Below are 21512 nucleotides of genomic sequence, written 5' to 3'. Positions count from 1 at the left end.
GGGCCCTCGTGGCTGTGGGTCCATTGGGGACGTTGCTCAGTGCCCAGCCCGTCCCTGTGCTGTCAGCCCAGCTGCAGGTGGGACCCCACTGTGTGCAGGGTCAGCTCCTGTCCCCCAGGCACTGACAGGGACACAACACTCAATTCAACTCGCACATAATTTATTAGTGACAAAGGGGCTGTCTCTAGGCACGAGGGGATGTCACCAAGGTGTGGGGATGACACTGTGTCAGTGGGCTGGGGAGGCAGTGGGGAAAGGGGATTTGAACAACATGCTGTAACCCAATGTGAAGACAAGGTGTCCTCCTATTGGGAAGGACACCTCATGTATGTGTGGGGACTCACAGGGCCCAGGTCTGTCCCCAGAGGTGTAACAGGCCCCAGGTGTGGCACGTCCCTGTCCCTCACACTACCCACGCTCGCAGATGAGCTCGACGACACTGTGCTCCATGGGCACGGGGTCAAGGCAGCGGTGGGCGGCGCTGGCGGCCACCTCGTCCAGCAGCCCCTGCACCACACGCTCGTCGGAGGCGAAGCGCCACAGGTAAAGCTGCAGGTAGTGCCCGTCCACCTGCACCTGCTGCAGCCCGAAGCGCCCCAGCGTGCGCAGCCGCACGCACTCCAGCAGCGTCTTCAGGCTGATCTTGATGATCCCCGTCAGCACTGACACCTGTGTGAGGGGACAGCGGGGACATGCGGCACACGGGCACAGGGATCATGTCCACACAGCATGTGGGGACCCTTGTTCTGACTGCCACTTCCCATGGAACTCCAGAGCATGGGGACATGTGGCACATGGATACCCTTGGCCTGGTTGCTACACAGATCCCACTCCTCCCCACAGTCCTAGGGCAGGGGACACTGGGGATGCCCTTGTCCTGGACATCAGTGCCCAGGGACACCCTGAGTCCTGGCACCAGGGACATGTGGCAGTGGGAAGGTAGGCAGTTTGGGACCTCTGGGAATGTTTAGGGACGTGTGGTGTCCCCATAACCTCACCTTGTTAAACTCAACAGGGCTGAAGATATCTATGCGCTCAGAGAAAAGCTTCTGGATGTTGCTGAGCAGGTGGGTGTCCATGGGGGCACTGAGGACATGGACACAGGGACAGTCAGGGACTTGACATAACCAGAGGTGTGGGGATGGGAACACAGGGACCGTTAGGGGCCATGGAAAGGGTCAGAGGACACGGGGATTTTTTTGGGGACAGAAAGGCAGGGGAATATGAGGATGGCCCCAGGACACGGAGGGAAAAGACAACTGAGGGACTCAAGGATGATGGGGATCACCAGGAGATTCTGGGACAGTTGTAAGGAACACAGCGATTGTTGGGAGAAACAGGGATCATCATTAGGACAGTCTGGGGATGTGGTGACAGCTAAGGTCTGTCGAAACAGCCTGGGAAAGTCTGGGATCATGAAGAGGGTGACAGGGAAGATGCAGTGGATACTCAAGGAGTGACAGGGAGTCAGGGGTGCCTGGGTGGCCCATGCAGTGACACAGGGGTGGCGGAGCTGACCTGGGGGTGTAGCTGGGGGCATAGCGGCCGGGCGCCCGCGAGCTGCTGTAGACGGAGAAGGCGCGCCGGCTGGAATCGCTGCTCTGCGCCCGCCTCACTCCCTCCTCGAAGAGCTGCCCCACCTGTGGGTGGCACCACACCCTCAGCACCCACAACTCCCTCCTGGGACCCCCCAAAGCACCCAGCATCCCTCAAAGTCTTTGTGAGCCTCCCACATCCGTCCCGAATCCCCAAAGGTCCACACAGGGATCTGGGGCAACCCCCTCAGCCCCGGTTTCAGCCCGACCTGGACGTCGATGGCGGTGATGTCCTCCACCACGCGCTTCATGACGGCGCGCACGTTGCGCGGCTCGACGGTGCCCAGCCAGTCGCGTGTCTCGACGCTCTTGCGCAGCATCTGCGCCACGGCCGCGCCCTGCACCTGCACGTAGTGGTCCAGCAGCCGCTGCGCCGCCGCCCGCGCCTCCGCACACAGCGCCGGCCCCGGTGTCACTGCCGGCCCCGAGTCCTGGGGACACACACAGGCAGGATCAGCCCCGCACCTCCTCTGCAGCGCTGTCACCGTTGGGACACGTGGAGATGCTTCCCCTCCCTGTGACTCTATATCTGATGTCCTGGGGGCACAGGGACACTGGGGACAGGTGGGACATTATGCCTGAAGCAGCATCACTGCCTCTCTTACAGGCCCTTGGGGCTTCAGGGACTCTTGAGGCTATGCAGATCCTCCCTGAAGATCCCTCAGGGATATGAGGATCCCCTTAGGGCCATTAGGACCAGAACCCCTTAGTCCCCTAGGACCAGGCTCACCTGGGGTGGGAACTGCTCATCCGTGAGGGTGAGGATGTAGCTGATGGTGGAGTTCTCATAGTCCAAGCAGAGGCGGGCGAGGAGCAGCAGCAGAGCCGGGGGGGCAGCGGGAGCTCCCCGCTCAGCCGGGCCATCAGCGAAGCCACGGGCGGTGCGGCACAGCCAGCGCACGAAGGCCACCACCAGTCCCTCACGCACTGCTGTCACACAGAACTCCCCCTGTGCCACAAATGGGGGGCAGGTCACATCCCAAAACTGCCCTGTACGGGCTCCAAACCGCCCTGTCTGTCCACCCAACCTCCCCTATGCCACCCACAAATTGCTCCAGTGACCCCCAAAATGCCCCTAGCCCCCTCAGTCTGCCCCCACAAAGCACCCCACTCCGTGTTACCCCACCTTGAAGTAGGGCAGGCTGGCGAAGGCAACGTCCCTGGCGGTGAAGAGCTGCACGTAGGCCAGCACGGCCTTGAGCTGGCCCAGCACGGAGGCGGCCAGCGTGGCCAGCAGGTCGGGCAGGCCGGGCCCCTCTTTGCCGGGGGGCCGAGGAGCAGCCAGTGCCTGGCGCACGTCACCCAGGCAGCCCAGGAAGAAGGTCTGCAGGGCGCGCAGGTAGCGGTCGACGCGCTCGCGGGCCGCCCGGGCCACCAGCGCGGCGGCAGCGTCGGCACCCGCGGGCAGCAGCTCCAGCAGCGCACGCAGCCGGCGGTGGAAGCGGTCAAGCGCCCGCACCAGCAGGGAGGTGTCACCCAGGCCGCGCTCCAGCGCCAGCCGCCGCTCCAGCAGCGCGAAGTAGCGGGTGGCCAGCGCGGTGGCGAAGGGCTCCAGGCGCCCCGTGTCCCCGCCGAACAGCGCGCGGTACGAGCCGGCCAGCTGGCACAGCGTGCCCACGAAGGCCGAGCTGCCACGGTCCACGAAGTCCAGGATGTCGGAGGCGGGCGGTGGTGGCGTGGTGGCCGTGCCCGAGGGGTCAGCCGCGGGCAGCTCGGCCTCCAGCGCCGCCAGCTCGGCCTCGAGGCGCGCGCCCGCCTGGCTCAGGAACTCCTCGCTCAGCTCCTCGGCCGGCTCCTCCAGCTGCAGCAACATCTCCACACACTCGGTGAGTTCCTTGGGGTCCAGCTTCTCCTCCCTGGTGGTCGGGAGGGCCCGGGGTTAACAGCGGCATGGCAGAAAACAGAGAATAAACAACAGAAGTCATCAATAGGCTCTGGATGAGCAGCCCCAAACCCGCATTGCCCAGCGTTGCCATCAGCAGGCTCCGAGTGAACGCACCGGAGGCGTGTGCGGAGGCGCTGGGCCAGGTCGGCCATGATGGCGTGGCTCTCGTCCTCGATGGCACGGAAGGAGGGCAGGTGGCGGTAGTGGCGCAGCACGGCGCGGGCACGGGCGTGGCAGCGCAGGGCACGAGCCGGCTCCGTCCCCGCCCAGCGCCGCAGCCGCCCCGGCACCTCCACCAGTGCCTGCAGCTTCCGCAGCAGCGCCTGCACCCCTGCAGGGACACGGGGTCAGCGGTGGGGACACAACGGGAGCAGGATGAGACACGGCAGTGAGACCATCTGTGGGATCTGCCCGCCATGGGGGACACCCACCCCGTAGATCTGCCCCACAGGACTCATCCCAATAAATTTCCCTGGATCTGCCCCCCGGATGGCCCCACTCCGTACCGGCCAGCTGGGCGCCGCGGCGGTGCCGGTCCTGCAGCGCGGCGCTGACGCGGGCGCTCGAGGCGCTGATGGCCGCCATGTTGGCCGCCAGGTCATCCATCTCTGCCTCCATGTGCCGGAAATCCACCTTCATCTTCCGGATGGTGTCTGGGGGACACGAGCCAAGTGCCAAGTCCCTCAGCCGCCTGGGACCCTCCCGGCCTGCCCAGGATTAACACACCACAGCCAGAACCCCCAGGGAAGGCTGCTTGTCCGGCGGCTGTCACTGGTCTCCAGAGTGAACCACCACACTCCCCAGGGCAGCTTCCCAGGGCTGCCAGAGTGAACACCCCCAGATCCCCATTTCCCATGGCTGCCATCAGTAGGCTCCAGAGGGAACAGCTCACCCGTGGCAGAGATGAACTTGTTGTAGTTCTCGTAGAGCAGGGTCTGCATGTCGCTGTCCAGGGCGCGGATCTCCCGGCCCAGCGTGGCCTCACGGGCCAGGAGCTGCCCCAGGGGACACTCGCTGCGCACCTGAGGCGACAATGGACACACATCTGCCCCTGGATCCCTCACTGCCCCCTCTGGAGCCCCCTAATTGAGATCGACTGCCCTCCATAGTCAGTCTGGGCCCCTCAGCTGCCCTGCAGGATCCCTGACTGTCTCCCCTGGATTCTCCCGGGATATGGAAGTGCTCTCCAGGAGCCTCCCCCGCCCTCCAGGGCTCCCCCCTGTGCCGTGCTAACTGCCTCATCCAGCTGCTGTGGAACACCTCAGTACCATTCCCACTCTGTGGGAATCAGGAAATAAAGAAACACATCCATAAGGTGCTCGAGACAGCCCTTTCTGGGATCTCTTCAGGATCCTGGGTGCGCGACGGTTGTGGGGACCCCGCGGTCCTCCCCCACCCACCGAGATCCCTCGTGACGCGGCCCCGCGGGGACATCCCGAGGCCCATCGGAGTCCCGGAGCCCTCTCCAAGGTGGCGGTGCCCGCGGGAGGAGTCTCCTTTTTCATACCCTTGTTCTCCATGCCCACCTTGTTCATGAACACCTCCGGGTCGAAGTGGGGCCCGTTGATGTCGGTGGGGTCCGGGGGCGCCTCGGCCGCCTCGGCAGTGGACGGGCCATAGTAGCGCTGCAGCGGCCCGTGGGGACGCCGCCACCCCCCGCCCCCGGTGCTCCCGCCGGTGGCCTCGGGGCTGCCTGCGGCCCCGCTCCCGGCCCCGCTCCCCGTCGTCACGGCCGCCATCGCGCCGCCGCTTCCGCCCCGGCAGCCACTTCCGGCCTGTCCATTACGTCACTTCCGGTGAGACGCCGGGTTGCCATAGCGACGGGGAAGCGGCGCCGGACATGGCGGAGCCCAGATCCCGGGGCCTGGGGCGGCTGCCACGGGGACGGGGCCGGCGCGGCCCGTGTCATGCTGCCCCACGGCGACAAGAATCCTCATTCGGACGCAGACATGGGTGGAGACACCGACCCTCGAGGGCTGAGCGGCCGCTGGCACCCTTAACCCCGGGCCCATGTCTCTCACTGTCCCTTTTCACCACTCTCCACCTGTCCGCAGGCCTCCCCAGTGTCCCGCGAGGCCCCAGTGCCTCCTCGTGCTCCTCTCCCCTCACACCGGGTGAGGTCCTGGGGACCCCCACCCTACCCGAGGGTGGCTCCAGGTGACGCTGGAATTGGGCTGTGAGGCTGCAGGTAAAACCAGGTGATCGACCTTGCACCTCGCACAAGGAACAAACATCTGGGCTAAAAGGTCTAAAATCAGCTTTATTTACAGCAGAAAAGCCAAAATAAACCCTGCCACGGTGAAGGCCAGGCTGCTCCAGGGGCCTTTTGTTGGGAGTCACCTGCTCCAGGAATCACAGGCCGTTGATTCTTCCCAAAGGAAAGAGCCCAGACCTGCCACGTTGCACCAGGAAAGCAGGAAGAGCCAGAGGAAGCTCCTGCTGCCTCTTTTGTCCTTGCCTTTCCTGCACGTTTTCTCCCAAATGTGGAAAAGAGAACACATAATCCAGCCAGGGTGTGTTTTGTGAGCAGTTTGGTACATGGGACAACATTCTCTTCATACCTATGGGCCCGAGTTAGCCCAAGGGCAAAGGAATTCCCACTGGGAACAGGGAGAAAGCAAAGGAACACCCAGCCATCCATCCATGAAGAGGGTTTGCTGGAGAGTCTAAATCAGAGGAGAAGGAATGGCTGAGCCCTGCCTGTTACAGGAAAAGAGAAGCAAATAAGCAAACACACCCTCCAAGGTAAAGCAGGGGTTCCTTTTGTACTCTCTAAATGCATAAACAAAACAGCAAATCCCTCCTTGGATCCCCCCACTCCCAAGAGCACTGCGGGGGGAGTTCCACCTCACTTTATTGGCACTACATCTCCCCAAAGTGCTCTAAAAGCAGGATGCCACGTTAACCACAGTTAACTGGACCTTCTGCCACCGGTATTCTTTACCCTGATTTAGTAACTTAATTTGCACATGTGTGGGAAGGTTCTGGAAGGTTCCACACAAGTGCAAATCCATGTGGTTATGGACTGTGGCCCTCCCTTCCCAGAGGGTCCAGCCTGGTTTGCCCACAAGGATGATAAAGACAACCAAGCCAGGATTTAATGAAAGTCCCGCTCTCCTGCATCTCTTCCCTGCTACAATGTGAGAGTATCCAGGCCCAGATCCATTGCTAATTCCACCCGAATTAGCAATGCACAGGTTTCCTTTCACAGTTTCCTTTCAGCCCAGGGATATGGTCTGCAAGTCCCAGGGAAATGGAGAGTGGCCACACGGAATGTAAGTCACACATTGGTACTCCCAAATCCCCTAAGTCAGCATCCTAAATCCTACAGCTCGCAAAGCTCAGCTGGGTTATGGAGTATCCACAAGTCCCTGGATTTGTTAGTTCCTGGTTTTGATCGAGGGAGGTCATGTGGAAGTGGCCCTTAGAAACAGCCCACGGGATGGAGACAAGGCAGGAGGTCACGGCCAGACCCATGACCCCAAAATCCTGACAGACACGAAGATCCCTTTGGAGCCAAACTTGTTTTGGAAGAGCTGCCTGGGCCCAGCCGGAGCGCCGACAAGCTGGAAGGAGAAGTCACTGGGAAGGTGGAGGTGTGGCTGGAGGCTTCTCTGGAAAACATGTGGCCAGGTCTGTGGATGGTGAGGTCTGGCCTGTGCCACCTGCCAGCCCGGGCTCAGGTCCCCGCCCGGGACACCAGGTAGTAGAGGATGAAGAAGATGAGGACGAGCGCCGCGGACACGGCGAGGAGCAGGCGGCGGTTGTCGCGGCCGGAGCGCGCCATGCCGGAGAAGCGCTTCACGCTGCCCGTCAGCAGCCCTGTCACGCTCAGGAAATCCGAGTCCTGGCGGAAGGAGACACCTTGGAGGCATTGCAGGATCATAGAACTTCCCAAGTTGTAGGGACTCACAATGAGCCAGTCCAGCTCCAACACCCCAACAATCCCAGTGCTGATTTAGGGCTTCTTCCATAAGGGCTTTTGCCGTCCCACCTCTCATCCCAATTCCCTGATTTGCACAGAAAGCCCCGTGTCCCGTTTGCCAGGTCCTTACCATGCCATCCAGATAGCGGTTCTGTTCCTCAGCATCCTTGTCAATATCCAGAGCCAGCTGCAGGGCAAGGCAGGAAATGGGCATTAATGAGCTTTTAATGTCCAGAGAACCTCTAAAATCTGAAATGCAAATTATTAAAACAAGCTGCTGCTTTCCCAGCTCCAACAGACACACAGGGGCTTGTCTGGTGCAGGAACAAGGAAAATGGCATTTCCCTGTCAGGTGAACTTTTTCAGCTCTGAAAATAAAGCCTGGCTGTCTAAATCTGCCAGCTAGAGAAGGTAGTTTAAACCCTGGGACACAATGGCAGGAATTCAGCTTGCCCTTTTACACAGTGAGTCATCGACTTCTTTCATGGTTTGTACTACACTTTTAATAATAATTTAGAGCTTAAAGCTCTAAATCAAAGTGTTTGATGTTAATAGGAGCAAACCAACATTAAGAACAGTTACACAGAGACACAGGTATTTTCCAAAATTAATCTGCCTGCCTTTTTTCCATTAATTTTTCCCCAAGGATGTGAGCTTAGCAACACTCCTGTGTTCAGGTTAGACAGGGCTTGGAGAAACCTGGTCTAGTGGAAAGTGTTCCTGTCCATGGGAAGGGGTGGGACTGGATGAGCCTTAAGGTCCTGTCCAACCCAAACCTTTCCATGGTTCTGTGATCCCCTGCAGGACTCACAGGTAATCAGAGCCTGTCCTTCACCTCAACACCTGCTGTGACCTCGGCACTCACCGACTTCAGCCTGGTGACCTTGCTGGCCAGGCTGTCGGCCATCCGCTTGTTCTCCACATCCAGCAGGTCCTCCATGGCGCTTGGGCTCTGCCCTGGGGAGAAGAACGAGGAGCACACATCATGCCTGCCGTGCCACAGCACAGCTCTGTTCCCACCACAGCCCCTCCACGCATGCTTTGTGCAGTGGAACCTTCTGAAAATGTGACCAAAACACCACAGACTTCCCCCAAACAGACCAGGGTGAGAAGCCAGAATTCAGGGTATCTGAAGTGCCACCCCAGCCCAGCAGCAGCTGTGGGGGTTCCATGGCCAGTGACATCCAGGGGTGAGATTTGGGTGAAACCCGGGGCCCTCTGCCCCTCGGCCCTGCTGGGGTCTCTCGGCATTGCCCCCATTGTGGGGCAGGTTGGGGCTGGGGGGGATTAGGAGTTCTGGGGCAATTAGGGGCTATGGGGGCTCTAAGAGGTATTTAGGGTTTATGGGGGGGGGGCTTAGGGGTTCATGAGGACAATTAATGGATAGAGGGAGCAATTAGGGGCTCGGGGGGGCAGCCCAGAACCCCAAAAAAGGCACAGGGAGGCAATTAGGGCTTACGCGGTGGGGGGGGGGGGGTGTTATTCCCGGGCTATAGGGGGAGAAATCGGGGCACTGCAAAGCGCCCCGCGGGGTTCAGTGGGATCGGGAGTTCCTCCTCCCTCCGAGCCGCTCCAGCCCCTTCTGCCCCCCAAACCTGTCGCTGTCCCTCGTCCCCTCACCTCGGCCCCGCTCCGCCATGGCTGCCCCGGCCCGTCCCGCCCCGCCGGGCGGAGCCGCCACGAAATGTCCGCCCGCTCTTCCTCCTCCTCCTCCTCCTCCTCCTCCTCCTGCCCCCCGGCGCCGGGACCCTCGGGCCGCTCGCCCGGGCCGGGGCGGAAGGGCTGGAATTCCCTCCCGAGGGATCCCGGGCCGCAGGTACGGCCGGCGCCCTGCCCGGGCACAGCGGCGGGACAGGGGCTGGGGGAGGAAACAGCGCCTTGCGGGCAAAAACCGGGGGGTTGGGGACAAATATAGGGCTTTGGGGACTAGAACAGGGGTCTGGGGGCAAAAAGAAGTTTTGGGGAAATAATCAGGGGTTTTGGGGGTGGGGAAATAGAGGTTTAAGGGGAAAATAGGAGCTTGGGATAAAAATAGAGGTTTGGGGGGAAATAGGGGCTTGGGACAAAAATAGAGGTTTGGGGGGGAAGGTAGGGGTTTAGGGATATAAACGGGGTTATGGGGACAAAAAAGGAGGTTTGGAATTTACTCAAATGGTGAGGGAAGGAGGTGGCAGTAGGAGTATGGAAATGGGGATATGCCCAATGATCTGTTGGTTAATGTCATCACTCCAAAAGCAGAGGTGGATCCCCTCCATCCCAGCCCCTGCACATGGGGATGCTGCCCCGGGCCAGCCCAGCCTCCTGTCTCCGCAACTGTCCGCCTTCCAAAATGCAGGATCTGCCTCTTTTGGTCCCCCCAAAACGCCCCTCTGGGGCTGCGTGGGCAGGAGGGGACAGCCCGTGTGATTCCCAAACCCCGGGAACCCTGTGCCTGGGATCCCGGTTTGTTGAGGTTGGTGTGACCAGCTCAGCCTCATCCTCATGGCAACACGGAAGCCGAACACATGTCCGAGCTCAAATCTGCTGGATTTCCTCCCATGGGAATCATGTCCCAGCGCCCTGGGCTCGCGTGGCTCCGTGAGCCGCTAAACCGGTGCCGTGTCCGAAATAATCCCGCGGTGCTGCGCATCTGCTGGCTGGCACTGTCGGCAGGGACATCCTCGCCCGGCAGTGGCCTGCAGGGATCGGCCATGATCCAGCCCGCCACCAAACCCTCCTGCTCTGCTTCCCACCGCCTGCAGCCGGAGGATGCTCTCCCGCCTGGCTGCCTCGCCGCTCCGTCCCGTGTCACTCCGCGGCAATGTTTCGTGCTTTATTTGTTATTTTCCCCCTGTGCGGCAGCAGAAATCAGGGCAGGCGGGGAGGAGGAGGAGGAGGAGGAGGAGGAGGCAGGGAGCTATTTCAGGGAGCTGCTGTTATCTGCTCCACGTTAATCTCCAGCTGGTGGGGGGAAGGTTTTCCCTGAGTGCTTTCCTGCGAGGGCATATATTAAACATTGAAAAGCAAAGCGAGGAAGAAGAGGATTAGCAGGAGAGAGAGAGAGGAAGTTGGCTGCTGGCTTTGCTCGGGTTATCCATCTGCTCCACTTTTATGGATGCAGCAGTGTGAGCAATATCACTTGGGATTTTTTTGTGTTGTGTTTTTTTCCCTCCTTGCTCTCTCCACCCCTTTCTCTCTTCCCTCTCAGAGGTCTGTGTGCCGAGCTGCTTTTCCATCACCCTGGAAATCCCCTTGCTCCTCTTCTTCTGGGGCTGTGCCATAGCTGAGCTGTTGGGATAATGGAGCTCCAGGCTGTGGTGTCCACGCTGGAAAGTGGGGAGCAGGACACGGTTCTCAAGGTGCTCCAGGTCTACAACCAAGAGGTGAGTGAGCATCAACGCTTCCCTCATCTCAGGAACTCCTAAAAAAATGCTTATCAAGATCCCAAGTAAAGCCTGGCCTGGAAATAAGAGTCAGGGTGAGGACTGAGTAGGAGGAGCTTTTATGTTAAGGTAGTTTTGGAGGTGCTGAGAGAATCCAGGGAGGGGCTGCAGGTGAAACGATGTTGGAATTTGCAAGTCAAAAGATGATTGGAGGTAACTGCTGGGATCTCATATGGGCATGGCTCTGAAAGCAGTAAATAATGAATGTAGAATATCAAACCCCAATGATCTGGAAGCAGAGATGGAAGTGTTTCTAGCCTTAAAGTAGGAAAAGATTATCCGTGGTGGTAAATCTCTGCTTGGAGAAAGGAGACTGAGGGGAGACCTCAGCCATTTACATCTTCCTCCTGAGGGGCAGTGGAGGGGCAGCTCCAGTGTCTGCTCTCTGAGCAGTAACAGGACCCAAGGGAACAGCTGGAGATGTTTAGGTTTTATATTAGGAAAAAGTTCTTCCCCCAGAGGATGTTTGGGCACTGAACAGGCTCCCCAGGGAATGGGCACAGCCCCAAGGCTGCCAGAGCTCCAGGAGCATTTGGACAGTGCTCTCAGACACAGGGTAGGATTGTTGTGGTGTCTGGGCAGAGCCAGGAGCTGGACTGAATGGATTGTGTGGGTTCCTTACAGCTCAGGATATTCTATGGCTCTGTGAAATCCTGTTTGAAACAGACTCTAGTTGTCAGAGAAACTCGGAGGTTTCCCCTGAGAGGGGCTGGCCCTGTGGATCACTCTGACTCACTCTGCACCAGGCTGGAGTAGGTGGAAGCCAGCAGGGAAAACCTGAGGAATATTTTGCAAGAGTGTGTGAGAGAGGGAGTGTGTGGAGCTATTCCTAACAGTCAGATTTGGAACGGGGAGATATTGGCCAAGAAGGAGCAGGTGTCTGTTAAGGACAGCACTAAGGATTAACAGCACCAGCAGCAGGTGCAAACAGTGTCTGTGTGCCCCCAAACCATGATATTTCCTGTTGGAGTCCCCCAGCTGGGTCCTTCCTGGGGTATTGAGCCTAGGGAACTGCAGCCACAGGGTTTGCTGGCCTGTCTGGAGGAAATGGAGCAGTCAAAGAGGATTATGAATCTGCAGATAAACCTGGCACTGCCTGGCATTGCTTCTGCTGCAAGACTAATGGTTCTGTACGCTTTTCCTCTGGATTTGTTTTTAATCCACTGTTGTGCATGCAGTTTTTGCTTGCTGGGAATATGCTACAGCTAAAGCAAAACCCCAGGTGTGGCCAAAATACCCCCAAATGGGATTACAGCCTGAAAAGAGGATGTGCTGAGGGAACAAGCAGCCTGCTTGTGGAACACGGCAGTGGCAGGACTGGGCCATCAGCTCCTGGTAGTGTGGATGGATCAGCTCATGGAGCCCACACTCAGCCTGGCTGGAGTACACCTGTCCTGCCCCCACACCTGGGGCTGCTCCAGGCAACTGTGTCTATCACTGCTTCCAGGCTGGACAGAGCCCATTCTATCCCTGGGCTTTTGGTGACTGCACACACATAATCAGTGTTTTATGGATTTTAAATGTTTTTGTTCTCCAAGCTGGGATCAAACACTCTCTTGGTATGAACAAGGATTGCCTCAGTCACTGGGAGGTGCTGCTTCTCCCCAGGCACCTGTGATCTCCAGTTCCATGGGAGCAGGTTTGGTCAGGAAGGAGACTGTCAGTGAAGAACAAACAAAATAGCAAGAGAAACACAATGAGTGGAGATCAGGAGTGTTTGTTAGCATGGGGACAGGATGGAGTGTGGAGATCAAGTCCTTTGTGTTTAAAGAATGACCTGGATAACCACGAGGATCCATTCCCATGTACCAAGGAGACAAGACTTCTTTTGGTCAGGAAAAGGAATAATAAATATCAAGGGGAGACGTGTAGGCACAGCTCAGTGGTATCACTGAGCACAGGAATTACCGGCTCTTATAGGATATTGGGATTGGGATGAATAGCCACTGTGCTGCTGCAGTATTTAAACTAAATCCATCTGTCAGCTGGCCTGTGGCATTCCACTGGTGCTGTGGAGCCAGGGGTGATGCCCATGATGTGGGGGACTGTCAGGAGATGGTTTGTTTGCTGTTGCAGCATGTTTTGGACTCGCTGCTTTCCAGCTGAATGGCTCTTCTCTGGTCCCATGGAGTTTTAACCTATTCCTCTTTCTGATTGATTTTGTTTTTCCCATAGAAATCTCAGTGCTTCATCTTTGAGGATGAGGAGCGGGAAGAGAGGAAGGTAGGCACATGCTGCTTGCTGTCCTCCTCTGGTCAGTGTGTAAATCTGCTGCTCTGTACTCATGTCCAGCTGGGCTTGGCAAGCAGCTCCCACATGAGAAGAACTGAAAGTTTTCCATTCACTTGGTTGGGGAATTATGTGCTTGGACTGTCTGGCTCTGCTTTTTCCATCAGTATTTGGTGGTTTTGGATAAAGATTGGCATCCATCTGACACTAGCAATGGTTCCATGATCCATATAGTCCCAGTCATGGATGTGATCTCTGATGCCTCCGGACAGGAATCACAGCAGTGCTGGCTCCGGGGGAGGGTGAGGGGCTCTGTTGGGAGCCAGCAGTGGGATTTGCCAGGAGCTGTGTATTAGCAAATCCTTTGAGCTGGTGTAATCTGGCACTTGGAGGGAAGGAAGACTCTGCCTGCTCATTTCTGCTCCTGCCTGGCTGTTCTGCCATAAGAATGACTGTTTTCCCTGGGTTATTTTCCAGCTGGCTCAGTTCTGTGGTCAGTTCACTGGTGGGTGGTGCCAATGTCTGTGTTAGCACAGCAAGTGCAGGCCAGGCGACCGGGGTGGAGAGTTGAACCTCCTTTGGCTGTGCCAGGGCCAGCTGCTGCCACATGGAGCGTTCCAGGCACAGCCTGAAACGTGGGACTGGATCTGATGAGATCTGAGCTCTTTGCCTTGCACTGACCCACTGTGTGAGCTGGCACAGTCACACAGGACATGGCTTCAGGCACAGTGTCCCACTTTTGGGATGTATGCCATGAAATATGAGATGAACAACACCACTAGTTCCTGGTGCTTGAGTTTACAGATGGTTCAGCTTCAGGCACACACCCTGAGATCTCTTTCCCCTGAACCAGCCTGAGGCTTTGGTTGCTGGGACTGTATCTGAAATTCTGTTTCCCTGTGAGGCAGGAGAAGAGGAACAGCTGTACTTCATCATTTCCCCAGGATGTGATTTTGAAACACACCATGAGCCTCACGTTAAGGACTGAAGTTCAGTTTTTTCTTCATTCCTTCCCTCAGTAGTTTCATTTCACCAGGGGAGAGTGAGGTTGGCTATCAGGAGGAATTTCTTCGTGGAAAGGGTGGAAGGCATTGGAAGGGGCTGTCCAGGGAGGTGGTGTAGCCATCATCCATCTCTGGTGGTATTCAAGAAATTACTCTTCCATGCTCTGGTCTGGTTGTGAAGGTGATGATTGGTCACAAGTTGGACTTGATGGCCTTGGAGGTCTTTTCCAAGCTGGATGATTATGATTAATGACTAATGATTATGATTAATGATTCCAACCTTAGCGATTCTCTGATTATTTTGAAGTGTAACCAGTGAGGTGTTAAGCCAGTTACAAACCTCATTTTTTGGGTTCTTTCACTCTTGTAACATCACAGAAAGACCCGTGCTCTGAGCTGTGTTGTGTTTGAGGTCTGGTGGGCTCCCCCAGCAGTGTGTGTGGGTTACTGGTGTGATGAGAAGTGTTGCCACACCTGGTTCAGCCTGAGCTGCCTGTGTCTCTGAGGTCTTACCCGTGCTCTCATGCTGCTCCGTGACTCACCGTTCCCCGTGAGCTTTGCAGTTCCCGTGAATTGTGTTAGTGGGGCTTTGCCAGTCTGTACCCATGGAAGATCTGGGCCAGTAGGTCTCCAGACAGCACTGAAATTAAGGAGATGCTGCTTATTTGAATCTCCTGAGGTCTCTTCACCTCTTTTCCCAAGGCATCAGGTGCTCTCCTTACCTCCCTCAGGTCCTGTGTCCCTCCCTTGTGCAGTGGGCAGGTCGGCCCTGTCAGCCTGAACCATCCTCACCAGGGCAGAGCTATAACAGTGACCTGTTTGTGCTCTCCCTTTGCACCCAACACCCTCGACAAGACATTTTTTCCTGGTTGTTCTTGCCCAGACTGGTCAGGATCAATGCCAGAGCCAGGCAATTCCTGAGTGCTGCCGAGTGCGCACTTGAGCAGGCCCAGGTGACACGGCTGTTGTCCGGGGCAGAGCGTGCCAGGGCCGTAGGGAGCCCTGGGAAGTGTCGGTATCCAAGGCATTGCTTGTTTCCATCTGCACAGAAAATGGCCCAGCTGCTGATCAAGTTCTTGGAGAGGGAGCTGCAGCCATCCTGCCAGGTCACCTGCCTGGAGAGCATCCGCATCCTGTCCCGGGACAAGCACTGCCTCGACCCTTTCACCACCAAGGAAGGCCTGAAGACCCTCTCCAGGCATGCCGGCATCGATTACTCTGAGGAGCTCATCCGGGAGGTCCCAGACTTGGATGTAATCCTGGAATCCCTGAAATGCCTGTGCAACATTGTGTTCAGCAGCGCCATGGCGCAGGAGCTGACGGCGGAGGGGCGGCTGGTGGTGGGGCTGGCCCGGCGCATCAAGCTCTACAACGAGCGGAGTCTTCCTCACGACATCAAGTTCTTCGACCTGCGCCTGCTGTTCCTGCTGACGGCCCTCAGGGTGGACATCCGGCAGCAGCTCGCCCAGGAGCTCCGGGGAATCAGCCTCATGACAGACACCCTGGAGCTGACCCTCGGGGTCAAGTGGTTGGACCCGTATGAAGTTGCCACAGAGGAGGGACTTCTCCCACCTTTGCCTCGTCAGGAGACGGAGCGAGCCATGGAGATCCTCAAAGTGCTCTTCAACATCACCTTTGATTCCAGCAAGAGGGAGGTGGATGAGGTGAGCTCCTTGGGCTTGAGGCATTCGTGTGTCTTTGGGCTCTGGCTTTTCAAGTTTTCTCCTTCCTTGCATTTTCTCATGTCCCAGATTAGTCTTTGTGCACCCTCAGGGTGGTGAGGGACTTGGGTGTCCTTAGGGCACTGCCTCTGTCCAGTGCAGTATTATCCCTTACTTTGCCTGTGCTTTCAGCATTCCCAAATGGAGAATTGAGAGTCTGCTTTCCCTGGAATGCCCTGCAGTCCATGATCAGGCTGCTGGAGGGGGGAATGGGCTGCAGGCTCTGGGATGTATGGGATCCCCTTTGCTGATGGAGGTGTTCCTTTCTCCATGTTGGGGCCAGGAAGATGCTGCTTTGTACAGGCACTTGGGTGCCCTCCTGCGCCACTGCCTCATGATCTCTGCCGACGGCGAGGACCGCACCGAGGAGTTCCACAGGTCTGTGTTGGGAGGAGCTTCACCTGGAGCTGTGCCAGCTCCCCCAGGCACATCCTGCGGGACCTTGGGCGATTGGGAGGGACCCTGCTGACCAGCAGCTTTTGGGTTTAGCCTGGGGATCCCTCATGCTGCTGGAGCTCAGAAACAGCCTTTCCTGCCCTGGGAATGCCATATGGGAGTGCCATGGCCTCCTGACCTCTGAGATCTTGTTCTATGTTCTGTGTCAGGCTGTCCCAATGGTGACATCCACCTCAGTGGGCAACTGGCCAGGGAAGAAGTGTACTGCTTTAAAACGTCCATGAGATGGCCTTAATTAGTCTTAAGCCATGCTGAGAAATCGTCTGTGTCATGTTGCCAAGCATTACTGGTACAGGGGTTTCACCTTGGAGCAGGTGACACCACCTTGTCCCCAAGAATACATAGTTGGGGGGATTCCAGGCAGTGTTGGCATGGAACATCAGGATTAAGAATGACACAAGAGACTTTAAAGATAGACCTTGGACCACCCAGATTGGTCCTGCTTGGGTCTGTGTCAAGATCTGTGGGTTCTCAGATGTCACTAAGGTATCTTTGGACTCTCAGCATATAGTCAACTGCCCAAAAACCATCTTAAGTTATCCCCTTTCAGTGGTTTGAGGAGCTTGAGATGCTCCAGGAAAACTTGGATTGCCAGGTCCTCACACTCCTGCAAATTAATGACAGGCCTTCATTTCTGCAGAGCTGAAGGACTTCTGTGAGCAAAGCTCCATCACTGTGTGTTCACTTCTCTTCTCTTTCACATGTGCAGCCACACAGTCAACCTGCTGGGCAACCTGCCCCTGAAGTGTCTGGATGTGCTCCTGACTCCCAAAGTGCGGCCGGGCTCGCTGGAGTACATGGGTGTCAACATGGATGCGGTCAGCATCCTCCTGGACTTCCTGGAGCGGCGCCTGGACAGGGTGGGTGGTGGGCCTGCTTCTTCCCACGGGTCCAGGGCACCTTTCCCTCAGCCTGGAAGAGCCTGGTGGGAGCAGCACACTTGGATTGAAGTTAGCCCTTAGTGGGAGGGACAGCTTTTAGCAGAGCTGTGGTTGGGTGGGACTAAACCAACATCCCTGAACTGGGAAGGTGACTGCCATTGCTTTGAGGGCTGCAGACAGTGAGATTGGTGGAACAGTTGATGATTAGCTGATAATTAACAGGGTGATTTACAAATCAGCCCTGTTTCACTCAGCAGTGATCCAGCAGGCAGTTCTGGAAACCTGAGTTCCTGTTATTTTTAAGCTGACTACAGTTTTCAGCCTCTGGAGTTGTTCCAAAGGGCCTCCAAATCTTAACACTGCACTTCTCTGCCCTGCCCAAATATTTCTGGCACTGCCTGTGCCACAGCAAGTGGTGTGGGGAGGAAGGAGGCATTGAATGCCTGTGGCAGAGGTTGGGAAGCTCCATGTCCCTCCATCTCCCTGATGGTCTGTGCTCATGTTCTCCAGCATGAGCCAGACAAGCTGAGCTCAGCATGACTGACGTGCTGCTCCTTCTGGGGGTGTTTCTGCAGGGCCACAAGCTGAAGGAGAGCTTGACCCCTGTGCTGAACCTGCTGACGGAGAGTGCCCGAGTCCACCGGCAGACCAGGAAGTTCCTGAAGGCCAGGGTATGCTGTGCTCAGCGCCACCCCTGTGTTCAGGGGTGCTGCCCTGAGGGGAGGGGAGGCGAGCAGAGCCCTGCTTGTGGCCACCCTCCAGACACCTCTGCTGTGGGTGGCTTTGGTACCCACAGTGTTCTGTCACCCTCGCTGTGGCACTGCAGGTGCTGCCGCCGCTGCGGGATGTGCGGAACCGGCCGGAGGTGGGGAATTCCCTGCGGAACAAGCTGGTGAGGCTCATGACACACATCGACACCGACGTCAAGCACTGCGCCGCCGAGTTCCTGTTCGTGCTCTGCAAGGAGAGCGGTGAGTCCTGGGGGGCTTCCACAGGGAGACCCTGACACTGGGACTCTCTGCAGGGTTTCTGCCTTCCCTTGGGACAGCCCTGCTGAGTGGGGAAAAGGGAAGAGCTCCGGGAGCTCTGAGAAGGAGGTGGTGTCTCTCAGGCCAGCGGTGAGGGATGAGCTGTGCTGGAGGACACCCCAGCACCCTGCACACAGCCTGGCCCATGTTCAACTCCCACACACGGGCCTTGCTCCCTGTCAGCACCTCCATGTCTCCATGGCCTGGAGACAGGGCAAAACCATGCTGCTGGGGCTGGTGGGAGCACGGGGCTGGAGGTAGGAGGGGAACACAGGATGGTCTCTGTCCCTTCTCCTGGCAGTGTCCCGGTTTGTGAAGTACACGGGCTACGGGAATGCCGCCGGGCTGCTGGCGGCACGGGGCCTCATGGCCGGCGGCCGGGAAGAGGGGGAGTACTCGGAGGATGAAGACACAGACACGGAGGAGTACAAAGAGGCAAAGCCCAAGTAAAGAGATCCACTCCCCTCTAGAGATCCCCTTCTCCCACTCATGATCCCTCTTCATCCCTCTTCATTCACCTGCTGCCATCTCCCTGTTCTACTTTTCCACCTGCAGCAGGGGTGGAAATGCCTGTTTTTCCTACCCCTCTCAGTGTTGCTACACCCAGGTGGCTTTTGGTTCCTCTTTTTCAATTCCCTCTTTTTGTTTTTCCCTTCCCCCTCATTTTTTTTCCCTTTCTCCTTTTCTCTGCAGTGGGTGGTATCTTGAGGGTGGGGGTTCCAGGCCCGTGCCCACCGATGCATCCCTCACACGCTGTTCAGTGTCCCTGCAGGTTGGGTTTGTTGGGATTTTCTCCATTAGCTTTTGTCTCCTGCCTTGAGGAGAGGGAGGAAATGTCACCTGCCCTCACGTAGCTCATTTCCAGTGTCACTGTGGCATTGGTAGGAGGGGATGTTAGAGAAAAGGGAGGTGTTTGTAAGGATGTATGTCAGAATCCCTAGTAGCACTGTGATGGCACTTGGGGCTTAGGACACGAGCAGCAGCGACAGCCAGTGCTGCTATGGCATTCCTCTGCTCCATGAGGCTCAGAAGGATTCCAAACAGCCTTTTGTCACCTGCTGTCCCCACCCTGAGCCCTGGCCTCACTGCTCTCTGTGCAGCATCAACCCTGTGACGGGACGTGTGGAGGAGAAGCTGCCCAACCCCATGGAAGGGATGACGGAGGAGCAGAAGGAGCATGAAGCCATGAAATTAGTCAACATGTTTGACAAGTTGTCCAGGTACTGGGACATGGTGTGTGTCAGGGTTACATCTGTCACAAACCTTCCTTTGGCTGCGTTCCCAAGGCCTGGAGGGATCTGGGAGTGGGAGTGGCAGGGCAATTCTTCCCTCAGCATGGCTCCGTGACATGCACGGGAAGCACTGCCAGCTCCTCCAACTTTGGCTGGGGAACTGTGGAATTCCTTGCTGTGCCTATGTTGTTCCCAAGCACCTGCAGCTCTCCAGCTTTGTTCTGGTGCTTGGGAAGGACAGCAGCCTCTGTCTTGGCAATGCATCTAAGGGGGAAGCAGCATTCTGGGGACAGACAGTGGGGACAGATGGCAGCCAGTGCCACCAGCCACTTCTCTGTTGGAGTGCTTTCTCTAGTTGTCTCTGACCCACAGGAGCCCAGCTGAGTTCAGGTTTTCAAGAGTAGGAGGGAAGTAAGTCCATTCTACGTTAGAGGGAAAGGAACATGGACACAAGTGTTAGTTTTCCTCTGGGAATCCTGAACCATACAGAAGAGGACTCTAGAAAGGAGCCTATTTCAGGGAATAGGATTGTGCTTCCAGGCCATTGCTTCACCATGCTGGAAGTTTTAGGGCTGGGACCATTCCCACTTCTCAGAAGGGATCTTTAGTGGTGCCATGGGTGTTCCAGGCCATTTCCACAAGTCCCGCTTTGCTGCCATATTCCTGGTTTGTTCCCATGCTCTGCTGCAGCTCTGCCTTACCTTTCCCCTCTCCCTGGCTGCAGGGAGAAGGTGATCCAGCCCATGGGCATCACTCCAAGTGGCAACCTGGCACCCATGGAGAACGCCATCCGCAACATCGCCGACGAGCGCTCGTCCTCCGACTCGGACCTGGGGCTGGACTGACCCAGCTCCCACCCAGCCACGGAGAGCCAGGCTCCAGCCGCTCTCCCTCAGAACTGGTGCTGCACCCAGGGGCTGGCACTGCACCAGGACTCTCTCTGTGGGATCTGGATCCAGCCTGGGCCACTCACAGCCCACCACATGGAACACCTGCCTCCTTCCCAGCTCCATAGCCACCTCTCCTTCCAGAGGTCTCCGTGACCTGGCTCCACCTCGGTCTCTCCTGTCAGCAGCCTTGAGGATTTCACACTCCAAATTGCTTCCAGGACTCCAGTAGGATTTTTGGTTTTTAAATATGTGCTGTTTGGGAAGAAGGGTTAGGGGGAGGCTCTTCCTGCCACTGTGTCAGGGTTCAATGATCCTTGAGGCCTCCTGTGTGCATGTGGCTGTGCGTGTGCTCGGTCCCAGCATGGGGGCTACTCCCCAGGAATGCTGTGGGAAGGGGGGCTGCCAGAGAGGGGTGTGGGTCTCCAGTGGGAGTGGGATCCGCAGGGCATGGTGCAGGTGGCTGTATCCATGTCCATGCACACCCAGAATGTGTGGGTGAGCAGAGCAGAGCCAGGGAGGCCTTGGAAGCTTCCAGCATTCCATTGGCCGCAGGAAAGAGCACGCGGGCAGCTGCCGGGAACACTCCGATGTCCCTTCCCTGGCACCACCCAGCTGGGTTTGGGCACTCACCTCTCCCCACCTCCCACTTTCCAGACAAAAGGCCAATACCTGTGCTTTGTCCTTGGCTCATCCTTGCTGTCCCCAGGTCGCTGTGTCCCCCAGGGGCTGCTGTTGAGCCTGGTGTAGAATAGTCTTTATTTTTATTCCTGTTTTCTTTGGAAAGTAAATCTTCTCATCTGTCTCATGTATCTGAGTTCTCAAACCTCCCGTCATGAGTAGGAATGCACAAGTGACACCAGAATAAAGCCAACCTGACATGTGGGAGTGTGGCAGTGATTCCTCCTAGCAAGGAAATCCCTGTGGCAGAGCATCCCAGGTGTTTCTGCCCATGTGTCCTTAGGAGTTGGAAGTGTTCCTGAACATGGTCTAGGAGGTGAAGAGCTGGAGGGAAGCCTTGCTTTGTTTTCCAGTTTCCACTGCTGAGGCCCCTCGAGTGCTGTGTCCAGCTCTGGGCATCTCATGGCAAGGAGGATATGGAGGGGCTGAAGTGTGTCCAAGAGAGGAAACGGAGCTGGGGAAGGATCTGGAGCACAAGGAGCTGAAGGGGCTCAGTCTGGAGAAAAGGAGGCTCGGGGGGACCTTCTGCCTCTCTACAACTCCCTGAAAGGAGGGTGCAGCTCCCA

The 21512-nt window shown here is 57.2% G+C and overlaps 3 protein-coding genes across 6 annotated transcripts; 1 reads left to right on the top strand and 2 right to left on the bottom strand.

The window, feature by feature from the left end:
- Nucleotides 1-139: 139 nt before the first annotated feature.
- Nucleotides 140-5264, bottom strand: VPS51 (VPS51 subunit of GARP complex). Its single transcript, XM_021555998.3, has 10 exons — nt 5007-5264; nt 4373-4502; nt 3987-4133; nt 3595-3811; nt 2722-3451; nt 2326-2544; nt 1805-2026; nt 1519-1640; nt 999-1086; nt 140-669 (listed from the first exon to the last, which is right to left on the bottom strand). Exons 1-10 carry the CDS (start codon nt 5217-5219, stop codon nt 409-411), a joined length of 2349 nt encoding a protein of 782 aa, XP_021411673.1. The 5' UTR covers nt 5220-5264; the 3' UTR covers nt 140-408.
- Nucleotides 5265-5720: 456 nt separating this feature from the next.
- On the bottom strand, nt 5721-9063 carry BET1L (Bet1 golgi vesicular membrane trafficking protein like). Its single transcript, XM_021524744.3, has 4 exons — nt 9026-9063; nt 8271-8362; nt 7536-7592; nt 5721-7327 (listed from the first exon to the last, which is right to left on the bottom strand). The coding sequence occupies exons 1-4, from the start codon at nt 9042-9044 to the stop codon at nt 7160-7162; spliced, it is 336 nt and encodes a 111-aa protein (XP_021380419.2). The 5' UTR covers nt 9045-9063; the 3' UTR covers nt 5721-7159.
- Nucleotides 9064-9085: 22 nt separating this feature from the next.
- On the top strand, nt 9086-21151 carry RIC8A (RIC8 guanine nucleotide exchange factor A). 4 transcript variants are annotated; one of them, XM_021555995.2, is made up of 11 exons: nt 9086-9221; nt 10593-10767; nt 13003-13050; nt 15110-15724; nt 16065-16159; nt 16947-17097; nt 17694-17789; nt 17945-18089; nt 18448-18592; nt 19247-19366; nt 20103-21151. In XM_021555995.2, the coding sequence occupies exons 2-11, from the start codon at nt 10684-10686 to the stop codon at nt 20221-20223; spliced, it is 1620 nt and encodes a 539-aa protein (XP_021411670.1). In that variant the 5' UTR covers nt 9086-9221; nt 10593-10683; the 3' UTR covers nt 20224-21151. The 4 variants fall into 4 exon arrangements, with proteins under 4 accessions (XP_021411670.1, XP_021411671.1, XP_085436133.1 ...); XM_085580006.1 differs by lacking the exon at nt 9086-9221 and adding an exon at nt 10387-10509; XM_021555996.3 differs by lacking the exon at nt 13003-13050.
- Nucleotides 21152-21512: the final 361 nt, after the last annotated feature.

Source organism: Lonchura striata, chromosome 5 (genome assembly GCF_050655825.1).
Source record: "Lonchura striata isolate lonStrDom1 chromosome 5, ASM5065582v1, whole genome shotgun sequence".
Lineage (NCBI taxonomy): Eukaryota > Metazoa > Chordata > Aves > Passeriformes > Estrildidae > Lonchura > Lonchura striata.
Note: the sequence above shows the minus strand (reverse complement) of the source record. Positions and strands in the feature narration are given on the sequence as shown.

Bases quoted from the DNA above. Each gene is read 5' to 3' on its own strand.
- VPS51 (XM_021555998.3), bottom strand. From the start codon at position 5,219: ATGGCGGCCGTGACGACGGGGAGCGGGGCCGGGAGCGGGGCCGCAGGC. The intron at 4,503-5,006 runs GTGGGCATGGAG...TTGTCGCCTCAG, and splicing joins CGGAGGTGTTCATGAACAAG to GTGCGCAGCGAGTGTCCCCT. The intron at 1,087-1,518 runs GTCAGCTCCGCC...CCATGTCCTCAG, and splicing joins GCCCCCAGCTACACCCCCAG to TGCCCCCATGGACACCCACC.
- BET1L (XM_021524744.3), bottom strand. The intron at 7,593-8,270 runs GTGAGTGCCGAG...CTTGCCCTGCAG, and splicing joins AGGTCACCAGGCTGAAGTCG to CTGGCTCTGGATATTGACAA. The intron at 7,328-7,535 runs GTAAGGACCTGG...TCCTTCCGCCAG, and splicing joins ACCGCTATCTGGATGGCATG to GACTCGGATTTCCTGAGCGT.
- RIC8A (XM_021555995.2), top strand. From the start codon at position 10,684: ATGGAGCTCCAGGCTGTGGTGTCCACGCTGGAAAGTGGGGAGCAGGAC. The intron at 15,725-16,064 runs GTGAGCTCCTTG...TGTTGGGGCCAG, and splicing joins GCAAGAGGGAGGTGGATGAG to GAAGATGCTGCTTTGTACAG. The intron at 16,160-16,946 runs GTCTGTGTTGGG...TCACATGTGCAG, and splicing joins CGCACCGAGGAGTTCCACAG to CCACACAGTCAACCTGCTGG.